The 21858-nt window shown below is 39.5% G+C and overlaps 5 protein-coding genes across 9 annotated transcripts in view; 4 read left to right on the forward strand and 1 right to left on the reverse strand.

The window, feature by feature from the left end:
- The window catches only part of LOC122536943 (tyrosine 3-monooxygenase), a 13895-nt gene extending 11645 nt beyond the window's left edge, over positions 1 to 2250 (forward strand). For both annotated transcript variants that reach the window (XM_043669737.1, XM_043669738.1), the window contains one exon: positions 689 to 2250. In XM_043669737.1, the coding sequence (XP_043525672.1) occupies positions 689 to 853 (165 nt within the window). In that variant the 3' untranslated portion in view covers positions 854 to 2250. The remainder of the gene's footprint in view (positions 1 to 688) is intronic.
- Positions 2251 to 3303: 1053 nt separating this feature from the next.
- LOC122536940 lies at positions 3304 to 6936 on the forward strand. Its single transcript, XM_043669731.1, has 8 exons — positions 3304 to 3968; positions 4323 to 4572; positions 4689 to 4895; positions 4971 to 5154; positions 5527 to 5702; positions 5777 to 5963; positions 6031 to 6307; positions 6673 to 6936. Exons 1-8 carry the CDS (start codon positions 3866 to 3868, stop codon positions 6810 to 6812), a joined length of 1524 nt encoding a protein of 507 aa, XP_043525666.1. The 5' UTR covers positions 3304 to 3865; the 3' UTR covers positions 6813 to 6936.
- Positions 6937 to 7296: 360 nt separating this feature from the next.
- LOC122536942 (ras-related and estrogen-regulated growth inhibitor) lies at positions 7297 to 13783 on the forward strand. 4 transcript variants are annotated; one of them, XM_043669734.1, is made up of 6 exons: positions 7297 to 7937; positions 9336 to 9449; positions 11853 to 11909; positions 12481 to 12554; positions 12643 to 12909; positions 13017 to 13783. In XM_043669734.1, coding segments are annotated over exons 1-6 (669 nt in total). In that variant the 5' UTR covers positions 7297 to 7936; the 3' UTR covers positions 13173 to 13783. The 4 variants fall into 4 exon arrangements, with proteins under 4 accessions (XP_043525669.1, XP_043525670.1, XP_043525668.1 ...); XM_043669735.1 differs by having other exon boundaries at positions 7302 to 7933; XM_043669733.1 differs by lacking the exon at positions 7297 to 7937 and adding an exon at positions 8660 to 8902.
- Positions 13720 to 15315, reverse strand: LOC122536941 (general transcription factor IIE subunit 2). Its single transcript, XM_043669732.1, has 4 exons — positions 15106 to 15315; positions 14618 to 14882; positions 14334 to 14543; positions 13720 to 14251 (listed from the first exon to the last, which is right to left on the reverse strand). Exons 1-4 carry the CDS (start codon positions 15165 to 15167, stop codon positions 13931 to 13933), a joined length of 858 nt encoding a protein of 285 aa, XP_043525667.1. The 5' UTR covers positions 15168 to 15315; the 3' UTR covers positions 13720 to 13930.
- Positions 15316 to 16972: 1657 nt separating this feature from the next.
- LOC122536945 (glutamate receptor 1-like) overlaps positions 16973 to 21858 on the forward strand; it is a 230823-nt gene continuing 225937 nt past the window's right edge. The window contains exon 1 of the mRNA XM_043669741.1: positions 16973 to 17346. Coding sequence (XP_043525676.1) covers positions 17121 to 17346 — 226 coding nt within the window. The 5' untranslated portion in view covers positions 16973 to 17120. The remainder of the gene's footprint in view (positions 17347 to 21858) is intronic.

Consider the following 21858-nt stretch of genomic DNA (forward strand, 5'->3'; position numbering starts at 1 on the left):
TATGATTATTATGAAAATTGAATATACCATCCCTGGTAAAACTAGCTTACTAGAGTTTGCTCTATTTATAAAGTTCATTATCTCTCATAAACGAGGACAGATAGGACGTATATTTATATGACTTTTCTTCATTACTTTTAGGCGTACAATCAGCTCCTGAAGTGGAGCCCCACAAGTTACGAAACAAGCTGTATAATATACATACTGCGTTTACAGTGTCGAAATAGTGTTACTAGTTTTAACGATCTTGTCGACAAGGGATATTTGCGGGAATTTAATCAAAAGTTGAAATTCAGATTGTCGATTATTCTAAATTTCAAAGGAAGATTTCAATGATGATTTATAAACAACGACTAGACTGCGGTTGTTTTCATTCGTTTATGGGAGATTTAAGGACGCAGAGATTATTCGTTACGACATTTATCAACGAAAATAAATAAAAATAAATTTCTACCTAAAGTTCATTCTTTTCAATTGAATTCATTAAAATGTCCATGGTGCAATGGCAATGTTCTCTCTTGTCGTTATCGTTTTGGCGATTCAGATTCGTTCAGTACGATTTACACGAACGTTCGATTATCGTAGCGGCTTAAATAAAATTCAGATCGATGATTTGTAAATTGCAGATTACACGTGGAAGGAATAATGCGTTGCTCGATAGATTTGTGAATCCGAATTTTTGTTTCAGGTGTCCACCATGAGCCGACCGTTCGAAGTTAGGTACAATCCGCATACGCAACGCGTCGAGGTGCTCGACAGCGTGGACAGGTTGGAAAACCTGGTGTCCCAGCTGAACACGGAGATGACTCATCTAACGAACGCCGTCTCCAAGCTCAAACGATCGTTCGCATAAAGACGAGAGGCTCTATGCCCGCGTGACACGACAAGATTACCCCTTTCGCGGATCATCGAGCTTCTTCGGCGTCTATCCTATGCGTGTGTGTTCGCGAGAAATCGCATAATTTCCCATCTCGGTTCGAGGTTTGCTACTTTCCATGTTTTATGCATTTGCTCACTTAATTTGCAAATCCTATTCTCGTTGTTGAGAATCGTTTCAAGCGGATTGTATATATATATAAAAGTATTATAATTCTTCTTTTTCCTCTTTTTTTTTGTTCATTTTTCTTTTCTTTTCTTTCTTTCTTTCTTTCTTTCTTTTTTATTAGAAGGACGTCGTTTATTATCGTTCGTCGTTTTTCATCGAATCCTTCTCACTCTGTGTATAAAGTCGTTCGCGCGCGTAGCTGAACGCGCGCGCGTGTGCCCAGACCGTTCGAAATGTGGATTCGGTATATTTTTATTATGCGCTCGTGGCTTCAATTAAAACGGGGTCACTCGCATTTGCGTGACACCAGTGTCCGATAACTTAATCGTGCTTCCTCGTGTTATTTATTCCTGAATCCGCGCTCAGCATCGTCCACGAGCGTAACGCTCTTGCAAAGAAAGAAAAAAAAAAAAAAAGAAAAAAAAAGTATTATTAGTAGATCTCTGTGTTCGATAGAAGCGCGCCGAATTTCACACGCTTTGAACGTTCCACGCGTATCTTACGTATCTCGTTATTTCGTTCCGTTATACGTACTGCTAATTGTATTTTATTCTATCGTATTACACGTTGTTATAGTAATTGTATTATTGTGTTAGCGTTAGCCGCGTTCGAATTTGCTTCGTTCATTTGCGATAGAACGTAATCAACGTGTCGTCTTCGTTTGGATTAATTTTTGTTTTCAGACGGCTAGTATTATTATTACAAAGCAACGTAGACTCCTTATTTCTTAGATAATTATTAACGAACACGTACACATCTTGAGAAACCGTGCCTGTTCTCCGGTTGGCAGACTGTAACTGTACGTGTTAGGTAAAATCGTTGTGGTAATCGTGGATCGTTAGCCGGTAGAACAGATTCGAGAATTTCCTTTATTTTTGTATTCCGGTTAGTTTCCAAGACCAGAGAACAGCCATTGTTTCTCGAGGAACCAGTTAGTATTCACGAAACACGAACTTCGATGACGAAGTCACGGATCAGTGTTGCCTTAGAAAACGCACCATGTAGCGCGTAGTGCGAGTACTTGCTTACGAGCACCCTGCACCGTTTCCTGTCGCTAATTCGTACCAAATACTTCGCCGCGTTCGTATCGATACGCACACCTTTATCGCGCTTGCTGACCTGTAGAAAAGCGTGTGTCTAGAATTCCTTTGTATTATATTGTAAAGTATTCCAAGCATAATAAAAAGTCTAAGATATGAATCTTATAAATTGTTTTTACTTGTCGAGTCTGGGTAACGTCGTAATGCATCGTTATCGATTCCCTGTTATTTCTTCACTACGTGATGCTACGTCCATTATCTATCGATTAAAAATATTTAGAAATTTTTGAGATCAAAATGACATATAACGATGTATCGCACGATATGCAGATTCAGTTGCATTATTTTCAATTCTTCCTTTAATCGTCTTTCATATATTTTAATATATAAATTTATAATTATATAAATAATTTAAATTTCACCTATAATTATTAACTTTTATATAAAATTATTTTATCTTAATAAAGTTTATTAATTATTAACTTATAATTTAAGTTTAACCGCTATTACTGACACTTTAATTTATAACTATTAATTTTAATTCCCTTATTTAATTTTCATTAATTTATATATAAAGAATTCTTTATTAATTTTATTTTATTTAATAAATTTAATATTTAATTTTAATAAATTATATATAAAATATTAATTTAACTAGTAATTCAGCCATAATTATATTTTATGTTTTATTTTATATTTCTTATCTGTTATATGTCTTGTATCTTAAAAAATAATTAAATAAAATTTTATATAATCTATATAAAATAAACTTATATAATATATATATATATATATATATTAAAATAAATTAAATCTATTAAATAAAATAAAATTAATAGAATTCACCTATAATTATTAATTCTTATATAAATTATTTTATTTTAATAAAGTTTATTAATTATTAACTTATAATTTAAATTTAAACGCTATAAAAGTTAATAATTATAGATGAAATTTAAATTATTTACATAATATTAATTTATATATATAAAATATATAAAAATTTTATATTATTTTACAAATAAAAGTAAGAGTAATTAATATTATATTGTAATATATATATATAATATATTATAATATATATAATAATATATATAATATACGACTCTACGAGTCGTTTTCATGCATCAAGTATACCATCTTAAAATCTTTTCTTCTCGATCAAATTAAGAAATAAGTTTTTCGTATAAGTTTCTTAAATTACGTGTCGGCATGCTGTCGCACTCAGGAAGGAAAAGTGAAACTCACATTCAGCAACCAATGTAATAAACTCGAATTCAATATAAAAATTGCTTTCGTTTCACGCCACTACTCGATACTACTTGCAGTGGCGCATCTCGCCACGAAACTAATATCGTCCCGTATTTAAAAACGTATTGAACACGCAGTCAAGTACACGTACACGTACGCATGCACACGTGTAAACGTCTTTTACTCGCGCGAGCGACATAGATCGAAGTGAAATTCGCTTCCTGATTACTCGCCTCGAGGCAAACGTCGCGTCGAGGAGGCTCGTTGCCACCTTCCGTCTCGACTTTGTTCTTTACGAAACACATCATGGCGATTCTCACATAAAACCGCGATCGAGTATCGAACGACGGAACGGAGAACCGTTGCGCCCGTGCGTTCTCCATAGAAAATGAAACTTTTAGCGGCATTTGGCGCGCTCGTAATACAGTGTGCCGCGGCAAAATCATGGGACAGTGATAGTAAGTGAAAGCGTGTTTACCTCGACGATTCAAGTCACTTCCTTCCTTGCTCGTCAGGTTATTCGGAAGAGATGTTCTCCATGTTTGGCTGGATCGGTTATCTAAAACGTTTTTCTCTGACCGTGCTGATGTTGTCCGTCGTGGTTCTCTACTATATCCCAGAATCGCGGCCATGTGAGTAAAAGCGCAATAGAGAGACTCATTTTCGACAGCTCTTGGTAGTGATTTTTAGTCAACTCGATAAGTCAATGTCGCGTCGCGATTCTGAAAGTAAGGAGCGAAAGAAAGTTTTATATTCGTACCAGAGTAAGTTGAAATAGTAACAACAACACGAGGTGAATTTTTTATGGAAGAAATTGTAAGATATAATAAGATATTATAATTAACTTTACACTATTTTGTAATTGTAAGAAATTGTAAGATATTATAATTAACTTTACACTATTTACATTATTTTGTATTTAAAAACGATTTGACAGCAACGAACATCAATGGATTTGGCAAATTATCGAAATATTTGTATTTCAGACGCGCGCCGAATTTGTTACACGTTGATCGATCTAACAGCGAACGGTTTGAAATCCGCCCTGAGCGGCCGAGAGAGCGAATACATGTACGAGAAAATTAAATCCAACTATCATCGTGGCCGACACGAGCAGTCGTTAGCAGCGCCGAAGTGTGCCCTGCAAGAAATTCGAGGCGACTATGAAAATTTTGCGCAACCCCGAAGAAGCTCCACCAGAAAGCCGAAAATCTTTATCGACGCGGACAACGTAGGGTCAGTTTATTCTCTCGTTACTCGTTATTTCTGTCGAAGTGATTGAAAAAACGTTTCCCATCAACCAGGAATTTTCATATGATTCTGAAATTACGCTAAATGTGTTATAAAAGCAGAGATACGAAGAAAGTGGCCAAAGACCATCGACTGTCGCGTCATCGTCTTCGAAGCAGCATGATTAACAACGATCCTTGCGTGGACGTCGTTAAACCGGCCTATTTTTACTCCGATAAGACGAACGATGCTCAAAAGTACTTGAAAACCAACGTGTCTAACACGAAACATGCCAACTCACCTGTTGAGAATTACGCACTTCTAATCAGGTATAAATAATCAGATACAAGGAATGTGTAATCGTGTAATATTTCTCTGATATTCTGTCGTTTTGTTTGTTACAGCGGCAGTCCGCAGCAAATGGCAATGTTAGATCAAAAATACGAGAAGGACGACATGGTGATTGTTCAAGATCCTTATATGAGGATGGAGTACAAGGAATGTGGTACATCCACTGATAAATTGTCATCGAAAGCAGAAGCCTCAAGTTCAGAACAAGAGGGGCCAACCAGAGATCATAACGAAGAAGTAACGAACTTAGCAGTTGACGTACAGACCAACGGAGATTGATAATATTGTTTATCCTTGAAACGAATTTTATTTATCAGAGATAAACATTTTCTTCGTTGACCCTTTGTTTCGCCATTGTAAAATAAAACAAGTGACGTCCAAGTGACAATGATGACCAAGCTGCTGCCAGCAGGAATTAATAGATATTTCTAATTTGATGAATTTAGAATTTTCGTCTTTTAGAATTTAGAGTTTTAGAGTTTTCGTCAAAGAATTATCCACAGCTTCATCTTGTTCACAAATTTCGTCAATCTAAATTTAGAATTTTCGTCAAAGAAAGGCAGAAGCTCGTCTCCAAGTTTTTTAATCCTCACAAATTTGTTCATCCAGGAAGTGGAGACGGCGGAAGACAGCGGTTCGCGGTACTCTGTCGACAAATCCTTGTACCAAATAAGTGAATATCATTGTGGCGGTGAGTGTTGCGGAAGCTCGATATCGTCGGCGGATTTGAGCAACAGGGCGAATGCTAGATTGAACACCCCGGTCGGTCAGAGAAATGCTTTAAAGTAAATAGAATGCTATAGAGACGTGACAGATAGAGTTAATAAGAATATCGTAATTCCATAAAGCGTCATTTAAGATCATCTCGAAGCATGGTGGCGCCGACACCGCAGAGGAAGATCGAAGAGGGCAACGAACATTTGTACACGATCGATTACAGTCACGCGGATGATCGTCCTATGAAGTGTGTTAACTCGAGCAACAGTCGTAGAGTAGATTTTCGAGCGGAAGACATAAATCGCGGCCACGAAACGCGCACACAACAGGTAACCAATCGATTTAGATGCTTTTATTTGTAACGAGAGATTTTTCATGTTACTTGGTATTTATTAGAAACACGAAGAAAATGAACGCCTGTATGAAAATATATTGAAAACTCGCAGGAAAAGATTTAGAAACGAATCGGTAACAAATTTCTGTGGCAATGACGTCTTGTTCACCGATCGAGGAGGGGAAGCCGACGATGAAAATTCACAACACGAAGGACGAGCGTGTAGGAAGCACGATCTCGATGAGAAACCTCAAAGAGAGAATCCGTTGTTTGAGAAAAATTCGGACGGCTCGATGTTTGATTGCTACGACGACATTTACGAAGAACCTATCTTAAAAAGTAGGTCCAAGTACTCTCTCACTTTGAGTTAATTAAAAGAAGAAATTATTTAATGAGATAGACGTAGAAAAAACTCTTACTTTCGAAAAAGGTCTACGTGACGATTTTAAAAACAACTCTTCTTTGTGTTTCATTTTATGAAAAAAAAAGATCTTTCGAATTTCTTATATTACCAGCAAGTGCTATGGATTTTCACAGCGACTGATAAAAAAAATCAAATCGCAATAAATTGGATTCGTAGCGTCGTTCGACAAAAAGAAAAGTGAAAAAAAAAAAAGAGATAGAAAGAAGATGCTATGACTCTACGAGGAATATTTAACAGAAAAAAAAGAAAAAAAAAAGGAAAAATTGTTTCAATGATTCAGATCGATTTAAACCAGCGCTGTTCCGAGCGGTGAATTGGATCTTCGGCGGTTGTCCAGGAGCGGCGAGAAGAGCGGCTCTGAAGTGCGGCGAGGTCGGAAAGGAAGAGAGCCAAGGGTTAACTGACGAGTGGCTCCTCTAGCCAAGGACGTTAAACTCGTCGTCGTTCGATGCTCAGACCGTCGGCAAAACCGGCGCTCTGTCGCATCGAATATTCGCGATTCTTATTAATAAATTGCATCGCGAATCGTTGAGTTTGCGGAACGAGCCGGGGAGGGGAGGGGGAGGGCGTAAAATTGAAATAAATTTCGACTTATCGTTCCTTGCCGTTTGCTTGCCTTACCTCGAACAGACGCGAACTGCATCGTGGCAACAAATGTAATAACAACCGAGCGATCTCTTCCGCGAATCCGTTAATTTACAAACAGACATTCCCATGACGTGGTCCGGAAGTGCCGTGGTAGAACCGTCGAAACCCCGAACGTTCCGTTCGATTCGTTTTTACGAGAGTGGCCGTGAGTGCACGTCCGTCCGCCGAGTCAATATTTATCGCGATTCCGCTCCATTTCGAAAGCTCGTGGAGAGTACGAGCCCTGTCGAGCATAGCATAGGATGTGGTGGACGAGTTTTTGAAACGCGAGCGCTATTCGTTGGCGCGCGGTGCGGCTGCTGCCGGAAGTGGATATCGGCGCGTGGATATACGTGGCTTAAGAGCAATAAAGGAGGCCCGCCGGCTCCGACCAGCCGCCAAAAGAGAATGGGGAAAGAGCACAGTCGTGCGGAGACCAAGAAGCGCGTCGGACCACCACGCAACGGAACCGCGAAATTGTCAGGAAGCACGTGACGCGCGAGACACACACACACACACGCACGCACGCACGCACGCACGCATACACGCACACGTACGCAACATCGATACGACGATACATTCGATCGGACGCTTCTTTCGTTTCTCCTCTCGTATCGGGAACGCGTGGATTTCCAATATCGATCCCTTCCGCCCTGTTTCGCGCGATTAACCATACCTCCGGCTCCCTTCGCAACGTCGTCTTCGAAAAGGGAACTTGCAGCGACTAGCGATAGTAGGGACGAAAGTATCGTCGCCGTGAGTTCACGTGCATGCAGGCTCGGCTCGTTTTTTCCCTTTCGTTTGAGACGACAACCGGAACAGGACAACCGCGATGTTCGCCTGTCGCGCGAGTTGATAGAAAGTGCGGCGAGGAATGCTGAAGGAACGGTACATCAGTGTGTCCTAGGCGACTGGTAAGTAAGCATGCGATGAAATAAAAATAACGCGGAGTTTTTAATAGTACGAGTTATTGGAAGACGCGTGCAATACGTTCGACCAATGTCATTTTTTCACGCCCGACATCCTCTTTCATCTCTCCCTCAAGTACAACGCGTGAAAGAAGAAAATAATCGGCGAATTTATATTTGATTTAATTTGGTAAAATTTGTAACAAGATGAAGCTGCGGATAAGTAGGAAAAAACTCTGGATATTTTCAAACATGGGAACATCGACGTGACTATCATTTGTCTTTCCAAGTAAATATACATGCACGTGTATCTTGTGTGTTATAATTTTTCATATTCGATTTATTTCTAAAAAACAAAAGCACTCGCCTCTTCAATCGTAAGTGAGACACACAATCATACCAACAAGAAATCCCAAATATAAACCGTTGTCCCAATTTAATGTAAATCATTTAATCGATCGTTCAGGTGTACGATTCGCGGCCAAAACACGGTCATGTCCAAGCCAGTGGAACGGTTGATAATCCGTAACGCGACTTACGTACAGCGGTGTGGTACATTGTTAGACACCGGAGTAAATTCTCTGAATTCCACGAGACATGTGCGAACTGTTCTATTAATGTACCCATCACGTCTTCCCTTCTCTTTCCAGACGACGACGGCCGCGCACGCACCTCCATTCCCGCTCTTTCCGCCGCGTCGTTTCTTCCATCGTGCTCCTCTTCCTCTTCTTTCACTCGAGAGACCGACGGAACACGAGAGCACGGCATATTTAAACTTTCGTTCGAAGGGGAACACGAGGCGAATGCCTCGGTCGATCGTCGCAGATGGTCCCGTTTTGATTTCGATACGAAAGAGAGAGAGAGAGAGAGAGAGAGAGAAACGGGACACCCGGTAAATGGAACACCCGCGCGAACGATTTTTTTTCGAGCACGTCCACCAAAGTCTTAAGAACGGAATGTACAAATTGGTGATAGGTAAACGAGAGTATCCGTAACTTTGTCCGAAGTGTTTTCGACAACTTTTGTTCCACGAAATCTTCTCTTCGCGATTCAATTTGTCTGCTCCTCGACATAAAGATAAAATATTATTAATCGTTTGCATCGTCAATTGAAAAAAATCATCGACTGCGTGTCTTCGTTAGCACGACGGGATCGTTGCAACGCCTGCGTCGGTGTTCGAACGTTTCACAGGAAATTTTCCGAGGTGTTATCGACGCCTATGAAAACCAGCCAATGGAACATGTAATCGTGACAAATTTTCACTTGGTCGTCGGCCACGAACCACGCGATCTCACGTCACGGAAACCGCAGAAACGCGCCCTGTTTGTTTCGCTCGTCCGCGACGATTCCTCTTGATTCATCTTGCAAGCATCGGCTACATACAATGTTTCTCTTACGCTTTGTGCAGTGACAAATGCGCGGAATATGACGTCGAATGCGATCAGAGGTATCCGGAGGAAGAAGAGCTCGCTATGCGAGGTAAAAGTGGCTGTGATCGGAGCACCTGGAGTTGGCAAAAGCGGTGGGTATAATAACACGTTATCGGTCCGCGTCTCGATCGAGCGTTGTCTTTTGCTTGAGAAAGATATCTCAATATCTTGTACGTTTTAATAGACCGTGTGCCAAGTTTCGGTGAGACAGTTATGTAAAATCCGCTTTTACTTTTAGCGCTGTTTTACTTTGTTTTCATCGGCCGGCGTGTTATAATACGAGCGCTTTCCTCGCATTTTCACTCGACTCGCTTTCAATGTGGAGCACGCTAACACGCCCGATAACGCTTCATTTTGCTGCAGTAATAATGAGCGTGACATTAACCATAATCATTTGCACACAGTACCATGCAGGCGTGCAATTAGAAAGTGTTACGTCGGATCGAGTGTAGGAATATTCTATGCACGTCCTTATGATGCATCTGTACCGTTCTGTTACGTGGATGTATTCCCTTAACTTATTGTCTTGAATCATGCTAATGGCGTGAACTAAACTGTACTTTTGTGTCAAAGATCAATTTGAACTCTGATGTCACTGCCAAAAAACATAAGATTGTAGATCACTGATGGTAGTTTGATATAGGCGTAACACTTTAATGTAGTATTTTCAGAACTGAGTATCTTTTAGACACAGAGGCAAAATTTGTCTTTACTCAGCTAGTTAATAATTCGTCACTAATACACAATATCTAACAACTTAAATTGCTTCGTGCTTGGAAATAAAATTTCACTCAGAAAACGCAGAAATTATTTGTTAGCAATTAAATTATTACCACAACGGAAAAATTGCAGAAAGGATTTTTAAATGCACATTGATTTCAAGTGCACGCGTTGTGTATGTTCACGTGATGGGTGTGTATTCGCGTGCGTATGATAAACATGGTTGGGACCCTGAAAGGAGCCAACCGCGTGTATTTTTGGTAATGGCACGTGTACGGCATAGGTGAATGCATAATTAGTTGGGCCTTAGCAACTGTACGTTTCACGCTGGCCGCAAAGCACGTTCGCGTCCTATTTATAAAAATTTATTTCAAAATTTCCTTGGATCGTGTTTTATAAACGCGTTAAATCATCCTGTCAATTTTTCACGGATAAACGATAGGCCAGTGGTTTGTATTACACACATATCACGAAACAAACGATGATACTGTTTTGCCAAATGATACACGCTTTCCGTTGTGCGTATTTTTAACTCGGCAAATAATTGCCCGGCACGTTGAAAGAAAGGGAATAAAGGCGATTCGTGTAGTCGAGTTGATCTGTGCAGAAAATTGGCACGAGTAACTGGCAAACTTTTAATGATCCACGCGAGGGAAAGCGTCCAAATGATGTTGCTCTAAGGATCCCGGACGTAAATACACGAATCGCCGATAGATTCGTTTTCCACGAAATGTCCAGGTGGTACTGCCAGTCATGAAATAAAGCACACCGCAGTGTCTGCGGTGAACATTTGGGAAAACCACTCCGCCGTGACTTGCAACTTCAACTAACTTCGAAAGCTGGAGGATTTCGTTTGAAAAATTCATTAAATTCGCGGGTCAGTGTTTCAGTTTTGTAATAAAATTTCTTCGCAATTTTCGTTGAAAAACACCGTTGCGCTCCGTCCAGTGGTTGATTAACCGACCCCGATTCGGCGCATTGTCTCTCAGGTCTGCTCGAAAGAAACTTGTTCGCGGCGCTTATAAAGCAGGTCACTTTTCATTGAATTTAAGACGAAACATACTATGATGACGTTTAACGCTCGCGCAAGGTTTTGTGGCGCCGTGGCAGGTTCGAGTTCGAGGTAAAAATAGTGTGGTGTACCTCGAAGCGGGTCACTAGGCTGTAGTTCTCGTTTCTTTCGATTGGATCGCGATATGTCGGAACGCGTACACGTCGAGCCAAGACCGCGTACGTTTCCACAATATCAGGTGGAAATTGATTTCGACCGGTTGAAAATTGAGGAAAAGTCAAAGGAAGCGGAGGTTTGAACTCGGCTGTTTCACATAAATCAAACATAAAGTCGACAACCAAATATACGGTGTGCCACGATTTTCTTTTAGAAACAAATTGCTTCTTCTTCTTCTTTTTTTTTTTTTACTACAAATAGTTTGCGTTTCATCTAATTTCAATTATCGAATATTGGAGGAATCGATGAAAATGGGACACGAGACTGAGAAAATCTAGGTTAATAACTTTCTAACAAGCGCGTGCATGGAATATGTATTGACGAATGCGCAATCTAATGAGTGTCGCGTTAATGTACACCTACCAAGATAAATGAATATGGTGGTAAAGAAAAGTTGTACCGAAATACTAACAGAAGCGGACTCGAACGCTGATATATACTGTCTGTTTTAATAAATAAACGTTTGTTCCGCCGAATAATTCACAATCGCTTCTAAATTGCCTAGAATAACAATGTTTCAACGACGTATATTGTTCTTGAATTCCAGCATTGACGGTACGATTTCTAACAAGAAGATATATCGGGGAATATGATCACCAGTCAGGTGAGGAACATCTCGATTTACAAACTCGTGGCCGATACGATGTGGCTTCTCGATGCAGTGTAAATTACCGTAAAATGTAAATAGAGTGGACAATAGAGTGACACATTTTTTTGAAAAATTGCCAACAACTGGCGTGGCACCTCAGGGACCCTGTATACTCTTCTCCTGGCGTATATTTCGGTCCGTGTCTGATCTAAATTTATCGAAGACAAATTTGACACTAGACTGGTACTAATGCAAGGTTGATACTCGAACGAGGCTTCTTCTTTTGTACAAATACAGAGACGCAGACAGGATGCACAAGCGATTCTCTTGCGAGCACGTGCTTCGTCCGAGATCTAAAACTAGACTGGAGTGGAAAGATCTACTTAACAGTTACCGGACAGCTACCAGATCTTTCTATTATATTACAACGCGATCTCTTGGTACAAAATTTATTTTTTTTACATCACATCGAGGATGCCAATCGTATCGAATCGTTTTACATCTGTCGATATAAGTTTTGCCTCGGTTTTCGCATCTCTTTTCTTCATTTTTGTTTTTCTTCCTTTCTTTTTTTTTTTTTTTTTAGAAAACAGGTATAAACACGAAGTGTTGGTCGACGGCGAACCGATCCTTTTCGAAATTTTAGACACCTGTCCAAAGGTAATAGATTTATCGATGATGTATTCATGATGGCCGAATGCAATTAAAATTCTTTCATTCTCTTCTCCCGTCATTTCTTGAGTTGTAGAGCGAGGACGAATTACCTTCCACAGAAACTGTACAGTGGGCGGATGGATTACTTTTAGTCTACTCGATAACCGATAGGGGTTCTTTCAATTTCGTCAGGAAAGCGAAGGAAACGTTAGCGGTGGTTGATCCCGAAGCCACGATGCCTCTTGCTTTGGTTGGAAATAAAGCCGACATGGTTCACTTACGGCAAGTTAGCAACGAAGAGGGAGAAATACTTGCGAAAGATTTCGAATGTTGGTTCAGTGAAGTATCTGCCGCAGAACAGGTACGCTCCTAATTTTTCTTTCTTCTTTTATCGTGTATAATTGTAAATATTGTACACGAAACATTGCTTATAATTTAGTGCTTATGTACATATATAATCTTCTTCAGGTCACACAAGTTGCTGAATCTTTTCATGAATTGTGCCGAGAAGTTCTGGCAGCTAGAAGACGGAATAAACAATCCTTATTGGATAGAATGCTTGGTAGCAAAGCGACGCGTGCTTATTCACGAGGTAAAAGCGATTCGGCGCTTCCAAAAGATTAACATACATACGCGAAATATATATTTACTCACATATAATTGTGTTTTATAAAATTTATATAATTTTAATTTATATGTATAAATTTTATAAAAAAAATTGTTTTTAAAGAAATTTATAATACAATCCTACGAATCAAAATTGAATGATACATAGTTATATACGTGTCCTTGTTATTGAAAGTTTAATTACCAAAGATTTGTGTAACGTAAGATCGTGTGATGTTTTTTGACTTATATTTATAATATCGTGTAAATCACATAATACGTAAATTTTAGAAGTTTCGTATTACAATTTTTGTCAACGTATAATATAAGCAAATAGTTTCTAATATAGATCTTTCGTGTTTTTTAATGGAAGAATTTATAGTTTTTAATACCGATCAATATATATGTAAAAATTTCATGCAAGATATAAATATTTTAATCAAAATTTCACATTCTACCTTGCTATAATATACATGAAAAGATTATGTAATTTGTTCACTTCACGAGGCTGATTATAAATGTAACTGAGCATAGTATAGTATAGATATGGAATCATGTAATATATAATTGATCTATATTTATTTTGTATTTACAATGAAATTATGACAATAAATATTTTACTTATTTATTATATCACTGTGATATGTAACACTAAAACTTTAACTGCAAAATAGACAGTTTTTCTTACATAATAATGTTCATAAAAAGTTATGGTAATTAATATTTCTCTTTTAACACCTAAGTCACAGATTCACGTACTTACAAAATTCGAAGAATCACTTCGCATCGTCATACGTTTCTAGAACATCTGCTAAATGTTCATTATCCCTTGGTTTCTTGAATTGTTTTCTCCTATTAATAGGTTTCTTTCGTTTAATCGGTGCTGGTTTTTTGGGACCATGATCTTGCATAGATCGTATTCCTTGTTTCTCTAAGTATTCATCAATTTTTTGATCATCCATCGCATCAACTGCAACAGCCCTCCATAATTTTTGAAATTCATCGTCTATTGGGAATTGGGCTGTTTTATCGTTATAAAATACTATTTTTTTCTTATCTAAGGGTCTTGTTATAAATAATATCTCATTTTGTAAACTCTAAAATTATTAAATATTATTAGAATTACTATCAAAAACTTGTGCATTACATTGACAATATTTATATCATTAATACTTGTACCTTCAAGTGTTTATCACAGTGTGGCAGGCTTTCTTGTATATCTTCTAATAATATTCCACCAAGGCCTTTTAAATCTTGTTGTTTCAATAATCTTAATAAAGATTTCTTATCTTTAATTTTATACATAGCTTTGAACACAAATCTACCATCTGAAGTTACTTCTATCTTTGGATTTTTAATAAGAGCTTCTGTTTGAAGCCATTGTTTTACCTGAAGCAAAGTTAGTTTAGTATCCTCATATTTTTATGAATCGATCAATTCACTTTATTGGTTGTCAAGCTTACTTTAGATCCAACGTCTAATTGGTTTGTTTCATCTAAGATTTCTTCCAATGTTAATGGATGATCATCACCTTCTTGATGTCTGGCTTTCATATGCTTTACAATTTTGGCTAAAACACCAAATTTGTATTGCGTACTACCAGACATAGTTTTGTAATTAACCATGTCCAGTTTTGGACCACTAGACACAGAAGATAGTTTTGGTTTTTTCTTGAGTGGTTCATCTCGTACGATATCTTTTTCCTGTTCTCTTTTCTTCTTTTCTATCCTATAAAAACAAAATTGTTGCAATATTTTATCAAATTGTATATAGGTTATGTTTAAAGTTCGTACATATCTCGCAATCCAATCTGAAGAGCTCATGCATTTAAATTACTGTATAATCTTGCAATTAAATTTATACAACATTTTAAATTCAATATTCAACTTTAAACATAAAATATATTTTCTACAGAATTTGAGGTTAGGGAAAGAAGCTGGCATGTACTCACGTTGGTGTAGTAAGAGCCCTCTTTTTAAAGAGTTCTCGTTCTCTAAGCAATGCTGGATCCATCGTTACAAGATTTCAGTTACACAAACGTCAAAATTATTAATCTTGAATTTCGATACGAATCGTGCTTCTAGTCACATTCTAAACCGCGCAATGAAACATCTACCACACAGAAGCTCCTTGTCGTTTACTCCTATTGTGAAACGACGCCATGTTGCGCATGCGCGTGTTTGCTTTCGATAAATCGTTCTACAATCATCATTCGATAATTTCAAATATCGAAACAGTTTAAATATCGAAGTAGAATAGAACGGTTACGGTGGAATGTGCGTGCCGCTTGTGAAGTGAAAAACATTGATGAATATATTCGTGAATTACGTGACCACTGTGAATCAAAGCAGACTTATTATAGTTCCTAGCATGTAAAATTTCAAGTCACCCAATTTCGACAACAGTTTCGATAATTTTGTACGTATGACGTATATTCTTGTTCTACCATTGCTCTCTTGAATCTCTCCCCTGCTAGTTTATCGAGATTTAACCTCACTCTGTACAATTCATATATCAAACTCGACGTCGGCCGTCGCAGTGAATTATGATTTCTCGATTTTTTGCGAGTGTGTGAACACTTTACGCGCTATAAAATAGCTATGGTTTACGAACGTGTTTCCACGGTTTTGACGTCTGCGACATTTTGCGACCAACGCAGCCGGCTTCTTTTACTTCGCATTTTACTTTACGAACGTTGCGTCAAAGGGGCAAAGCAACCGCGGTCTTTAGAACAGTTCCTGCCACGAGCTCAGGAAAAGCGCATAGAAAGAACATATTGTTCTCATTTCGAGAGCTACGGTACTAACTTTTATGCGAAGCGAGAATCCACGCCCTACTTTGTCACGGTAAAGACCGGTGCCATTTTCACACCTTATATTTGAATTCTATAAACCTCGTATAAAATCTTATACAATATATATTCTACCTACATAAAGTACACGTTACAAAGTCGTGGCTAATTAATTCAAGTTTTATTTCGTTACGTTCGTTAATTTTATAATCATCACCTCGCCATTTTCATGGCAACAACAACAATGTCGATATCACTCACTCATCCGTCGTTCCTAAAACAAAAGGATCTCCATTTGGGCAAGAAGAGTAACTATTCCGGGTACATACGTAGTTAGTTAGCTGTCACGCTCCGGCGTAACATGAACGTTTCGCGAGATCATAATGCAAGAAATCATAGTCAGGCTGGCGTGGCTGGATTGCAGCAATCGCGCGCAAATACCACGATCGTGGCGAAGATGGGGCTGGGGAAGAGCGGTAGCAAAACAATCGTTCGGTAACATAAACATCATTCCGTGCAGATTCGCAGCGTGTCACGATGTTTACATTCGATAACCTGCTTCATAACTTGTTATCACTTCCGGAGAAACGTTCGTCGTATCCCGCGTCGTGTGCGTGCCTCTCGGTTTTTCCATTCGATTCGGTGTATACCGACGGAGCGACGTTGGCTGGCTGCGCAGTGGTATTCGCGACAGAAAGTAACAGGAAATGCCGTACGTGGGGAACGCGCGCGGTGCGCTAGGGTCGTAACATGCGCGTTAAGCGTGCGCTCCTGGCTTCCGATGGAGCGAGACAGAGAAAGATGGAAAAAGTAGTTACGGGAGCGAGAGGGTGAAAAGAGGGCGAGCGCGAGAGGGAAAGAGGGTGTAGAACGTTGGGGGTTGGTCGGTGGAGATGGCACCGAGACCGGGATCTGTAGCAGGAGGAGAGCGGCAAAGGGCAGAGGAGGGAGGAAAGAGAGGAGACGAGAGGAGACGAGAGGAGCGCGGAGAGGCGAAGGGGAAGGGAAGAGAAGGGCGGTAGGGTTGGTTAAATGACGGCTGGTCCTAGGCGCGGCGGGGACACGCGGGGGGAACACGCGGGCGTGGAGGAGAGGGATGCTGGGGCGGTTCAAGCGAGATCGAGTTCACGCCAAGTGGAGTACGGCAGTTTGTGTCAGACCACGGAGCACGGAAGATGCTCCCGGTTGTTTACGAAACGGGTGGACCACCCTCGTCGCGGCGACGGCGCCGCGCCACGATTTTACTCGGTGCCGTGTCCGCTGCACTCGGAAATACCAACCGCAACGTCGCGAGTTCTTCTTCGATCATCAGGCCAACATCCACTGCCACCGTCATGACTACCGCTTTGGGCCTTTTAATGATCCTGCTGCCAGCCGCGTATCCGGACAAGATCTCCATCGGTGAGTGTTATTTAGTACAGTGTCCTCTATCGTTGTTAACGAACACGGCCAGCACATTCCGTGAATATGATGAGACGCGCGTACGAGCCGTTGTACAGGCAAACGACAAAGACACGTTGTGCAACTGTTCCAACGGTTATGGAGGGTTGTTGCACTCGACTCGCAGTCGTAGGTGTCTATTCAACGCTGGATGAAAGTAAATACTCTCCGTTCTTGATGTGCAGTTGCTACCGTCCGCGTGAAAGCTTCTGCACATGATTCTCTTTGACGACGCGAAAGGAGGGGGACTAAAAGGGGGTGGCGGTCGTGTAAATAAACGCGTTTTTCGTGCGATGGAAACGCACGATCGTCGCCGTTCGCAGATCCGCCGAGTGGTTCGCGTTTGATATGTTCGTTCAGTCGGTGTCCGTATGTTTGTTTTCCATGAAAATATGCGTAATCACAGTAAAGTAAATAGGAATCCGGGTAGAGTTCGAGATGAGACTCCGTTTCCCGTCTCACATGCTATTTCTGGGGAACGGTAAATGAAAATCTGTAACGCCACAGTGGTTTGTTTTGATTGTACGAAGAAATTTACTCATTAAACTTGAATCCCGTCGAATCAATAATGGAGGAAAACACGTTCTATTTGAAATGTTTATAAGATCGTGTGTAAGCGCATGCACGAACTTTCCGGTCGTCACGACGTGCTTGTTATGCTTTATCACGTAAGTATTGTATTGTAAATCCACGTGTTCGGTAAACGATAACGAGAACGAATGATAAATCATTGAACGCAAACATACATTTCTGTTAAACAATCTCATATATGCGAGGTATTATTTTAATCGTATGTTTCTAATCGGAGACCGATTCGACTATGTACGATTTGTCACTAACACGAAATTGTTATTAACATGAATATTTGAAATATTATTATTATTTCTTTTGTGTTTTCGTAACTCCAAATTCATATTTACTATAACCCGATGAAACGATTTCGAACGATCAATTGGTTGAAATAACTGCGAATATAACAATACTCATTATACGTGTAACCATTCTTGTCGAACAATATATTGTGAGAGAAACATGTTTCCTCAAAAACTTCCGCCGTTTAAGCGAGATCGTTTCTTGAATTGTTCGCAAATGGAAATCATTCATCACAAATTCGTACACGGTGAAGTTTAATTATTAAATAGTTTACATGCGCGGGTACATGAATTGTTTTGGTAACTTCAATTAAAATAATTTTACTCGAAATCGAACTCTTTATATCAAACTTTCAACTTAATTAAACCGAGTTTGAAGTTATTTCATATAACGTCAGAGCAACCGTAATATTAACTCTGCCACCGAATGACGCCATCGTGTAAGTACAGACGCCTGGGAGCGTAAGTTTGAACGATACAAAGTGTGCGTAATTAAACAAGGAAACGGGAAATATGTTTGAAAATATTACGTTATATTACAAAATATAACGTTCGTTATTTTTACAGTAGAGTGGAAAATCATAAGAATGGAAAGAATGGAAAAATCATAATAATTAATACGTGAATTCAATACTGTCAACAATTTCATATTATCACTGTGTTTTTATTTGGCGTGGGATTAAATATATCTTTTACAATCGGTTTGAACATTTAAAGAATGCTTATTATCATAAAATTATATCGTTGATTTTTTTTTTAAATTTCACGGATCTATCGAAACATTGATATAAAAATTTAAAAATACCTTAACACGTTCATTTACTACAATAGAGTTTAACAAAACATTCATCACGCACCATGTCTTGTTTTTTTTTCTACTTTTGTGTAACATGTTTCGAAATATATAATGTAATTTTATTATAAATGATACCTGTTTGAGATTTCTCTCTGTTTGACCCAAAAACATCAGTTACTTATTCGTTTATTTCGCAGTTTAAAATTAAATCCAAATTAATCTTGAAATATAAAGTTATACATATGTACATATGTGACACTGGTAGCGGTACTTATTAAAGAAGTATTATTTGTTCAACATTGTTCAAATTGCATACTATTTAGAACAGTTCCGTTTCACACCTATTATTATCACTATGCAGCAAAATCAAATAATTAGAAAGTTGCAAATGTAAATTAAGATCGAAATATGAAAGTACATTTATCATGTTCTTCCTTCATCGTCTTCAATTCGTATAACGGAAATACCATCCTAGAAAGCATATCCCATCATACAAGCATACTGTCTACATACTTCTCCCGAAAACTTTACTTTTTTCATCTCCTAAGTAGTCTCTTTCTCCACGCCTTTCTTTCGTCTCTTCTTTCTTCATGGGCGGCACTCGCAAATCGGTCATCAATGTCTCGCGCGGCGGAGAAGCGTGATATTCGGTTAAAAGCCCGGTAAATTACCGTCAATGCGCATCTCGGCTACGTAACGTCAGAAGTTGTGGGGAATGAACTACGGGGCGGAGAAGGAAAGGCCGCGGTGAAATCGCTGTGGACAAGGATAAGACGAAGACGAGACGAGCGAGATGTCGCGCGAGGGTGGAAAAGGAGCGGAGAAAGTGGGCGCGAGAGCGAGACGAACAAATGCAGAAACAGGGGGTTGGCGTAAGAGGGTGCCGGGCAAGGGAACGAGAGAGAGAGAGAGAGAGAGAGAACTCGAGAGACAGCGTTCGCATAAGGGAAAGAGAGAGAGAGAAAAAGAAGGTGAAAGAGAGGAACGTTGAGCGAGGAGTGAATGATGAATGCCTATAGAAATGGCGGTGTCTTTCTTCCACTCGCGTAGATATGTAGGTAGAGAACTACCGGCTAAGTCGACGAAAAGACGAGTGGGTGGCGGTGGAGGAGGAGGAGGAGGAGTAGGAGGCCGTGGCGCGAGAGGTGGCGGTGACGTTGGTGGAGGAGGACAAGGATAGTTGGAAGGTTCGTTGCCTTGCCAAGTTATACCGCGCGCGGCCGCTTTCTTTTTCTACTCGAAGGACGCTCTCTACCACTTCACCACCACTCGCTCTGTATATTTTTACGGAATTATGCGAAAGACCGCGGCGAAAATATATCAACGGGGAACGCGTCATCGGTACTTGACCTCGCTTATGACATCCGTCTTCCCGTCCACCCCGATTCACTCCCCGTCGTTCGTTGTAGGGTGTTTTAAGAGAGTTTTCAACCGATTCCCGGTCGACGTCACGTTGGTTATACTGCATATTCCGATATAAATCGTCGAATCACAGTCAGCGTGTTGTCTTTGCGAACACGCGTGTTTTCGCGTTACGTTGGTCGTCGTTTGTTTCCTTCTGTCCAACATATACTTGGAAGAGATACAGTGAAGTTAACAGGTTAAGGAGTAAAACGTAGAGTCATCGATCGTAGACTGCAAATGTCATTTGGTGGGATTGGAAATATAAAATCTGATTATTGTGTAAAATGTAGTAACGATGCAATCCATAATTTTCTAATCCTCGAGCTCGTTATCCTCCACTTATAGAATCCAAATTGTTATTTCAACTCTTCAGGATGTGTAAACTTGAACGTTTAATAGTTTCGACAGCCTCGCTATGTTCCTTCCTTCAACGTTACATCTCCCTCTCGCATAATTATATTATATTTTACTCGTTATCAAGACGTTCTAATTAGTAAGCAGTACACGTTATCATCGCGTTGTGTTCAGTGTTTTTATAAACAAAATTGTTTGCTAGGGATCATTAGCGTTCTCCGGTATACTCTGAAACGACGTTCGGTCGTCAAGGGAAAGCTCAGCGGTGGCGGAGGTTCGTTTTCACCTCGTGTAGAGTGTACTGTGCCGGAATCGCGGTCAAGGTTCAACGTATAGAAGAGTAGGGTTTTTAAGCAGTTGAACTTAATTGCGAATTTTACTTACATCGTGCACGACGCTCTTACGCTGATGAACAAAGGAGACGCGAAAAAATTCCATTACAGTCACTTTTCGCGACAGCCACCTTGGCTTTTTTCACTCCTGCCCAGCTTTGAAACTCTCTGTTCCAAAACCTATTTCGTTACCGTAACATTTTTCAGGCTCGTTCAATTCAAGCCACTTTTTCCTAGTGACAGAGTCTTCTGGCGGTCAAGTTAAATTTCTTAATTAATGAGAATTCGATAATTACGCACTTCGTAACGTTCTACAAGCGTATTTTATTTGAAAATATAACGCACGTTCTTCGTATCTGTTGCGTCTATCGATTTAGATAAGTAGACAAAATGTACGCTTGTACTGTGCAAAAAAATAACTATATATATAGAGTTATTTTTTTCATTTTCCATCGTACTAGCTCTAGTTTGTTAAATCAAATTGTCGTGAATGTGTAAATGCGGTATAATCTTGGCACCATGCATCGATAAAACATGAAAATCAAACAACGTCCATCGAAACGCAAATTCTTTTTAACATTTGATTTTTATGTACAATTCGCAAATAAAAGTGTGTATATACTGTACATATATGAAAACCACGGATGAAAACATAATAACTCGCATTTCCTACCTTTCACACAAGACCAATTCGAAAAGTCAATATATTGTCAAT

Source organism: Frieseomelitta varia, unplaced genomic scaffold, assembly GCF_011392965.1.
Source record: "Frieseomelitta varia isolate USP_RPSP 00005682 unplaced genomic scaffold, Fvar_1.2 scaffold_88, whole genome shotgun sequence".
Taxonomy (NCBI): domain Eukaryota; kingdom Metazoa; phylum Arthropoda; class Insecta; order Hymenoptera; family Apidae; genus Frieseomelitta; species Frieseomelitta varia.

What these genes read in the sequence shown, in the direction of transcription:
- LOC122536941 (XM_043669732.1), bottom strand. Translation starts at nt 15,167, where the DNA reads ATGGATCCAGCATTGCTTAGAGAACGAGAACTCTTTAAAAAGAGGGCT. An exon ending in AGGGCTCTTACTACACCAAC is followed by an intron (nt 14,883 to 15,105) that starts GTGAGTACATGC and finishes TTGTTTTTATAG; the next exon opens with GATAGAAAAGAAGAAAAGAG. An exon ending in AATTAGACGTTGGATCTAAA is followed by an intron (nt 14,544 to 14,617) that starts GTAAGCTTGACA and finishes ACTTTGCTTCAG; the next exon opens with GTAAAACAATGGCTTCAAAC.
- LOC122536942 (XM_043669733.1), top strand. Translation starts at nt 8,824, where the DNA reads ATGGAACACCCGCGCGAACGATTTTTTTTCGAGCACGTCCACCAAAGT. An exon ending in ACCTGGAGTTGGCAAAAGCG is followed by an intron (nt 9,450 to 11,852) that starts GTGGGTATAATA and finishes CTTGAATTCCAG; the next exon opens with CATTGACGGTACGATTTCTA. An exon ending in TTTTAGACACCTGTCCAAAG is followed by an intron (nt 12,555 to 12,642) that starts GTAATAGATTTA and finishes CTTGAGTTGTAG; the next exon opens with AGCGAGGACGAATTACCTTC.
- LOC122536940 (XM_043669731.1), top strand. Translation starts at nt 3,866, where the DNA reads ATGTTCTCCATGTTTGGCTGGATCGGTTATCTAAAACGTTTTTCTCTG. An exon ending in AATTACGCACTTCTAATCAG is followed by an intron (nt 4,896 to 4,970) that starts GTATAAATAATC and finishes TGTTTGTTACAG; the next exon opens with CGGCAGTCCGCAGCAAATGG. An exon ending in CGAAGAACCTATCTTAAAAA is followed by an intron (nt 6,308 to 6,672) that starts GTAGGTCCAAGT and finishes TCAATGATTCAG; the next exon opens with ATCGATTTAAACCAGCGCTG.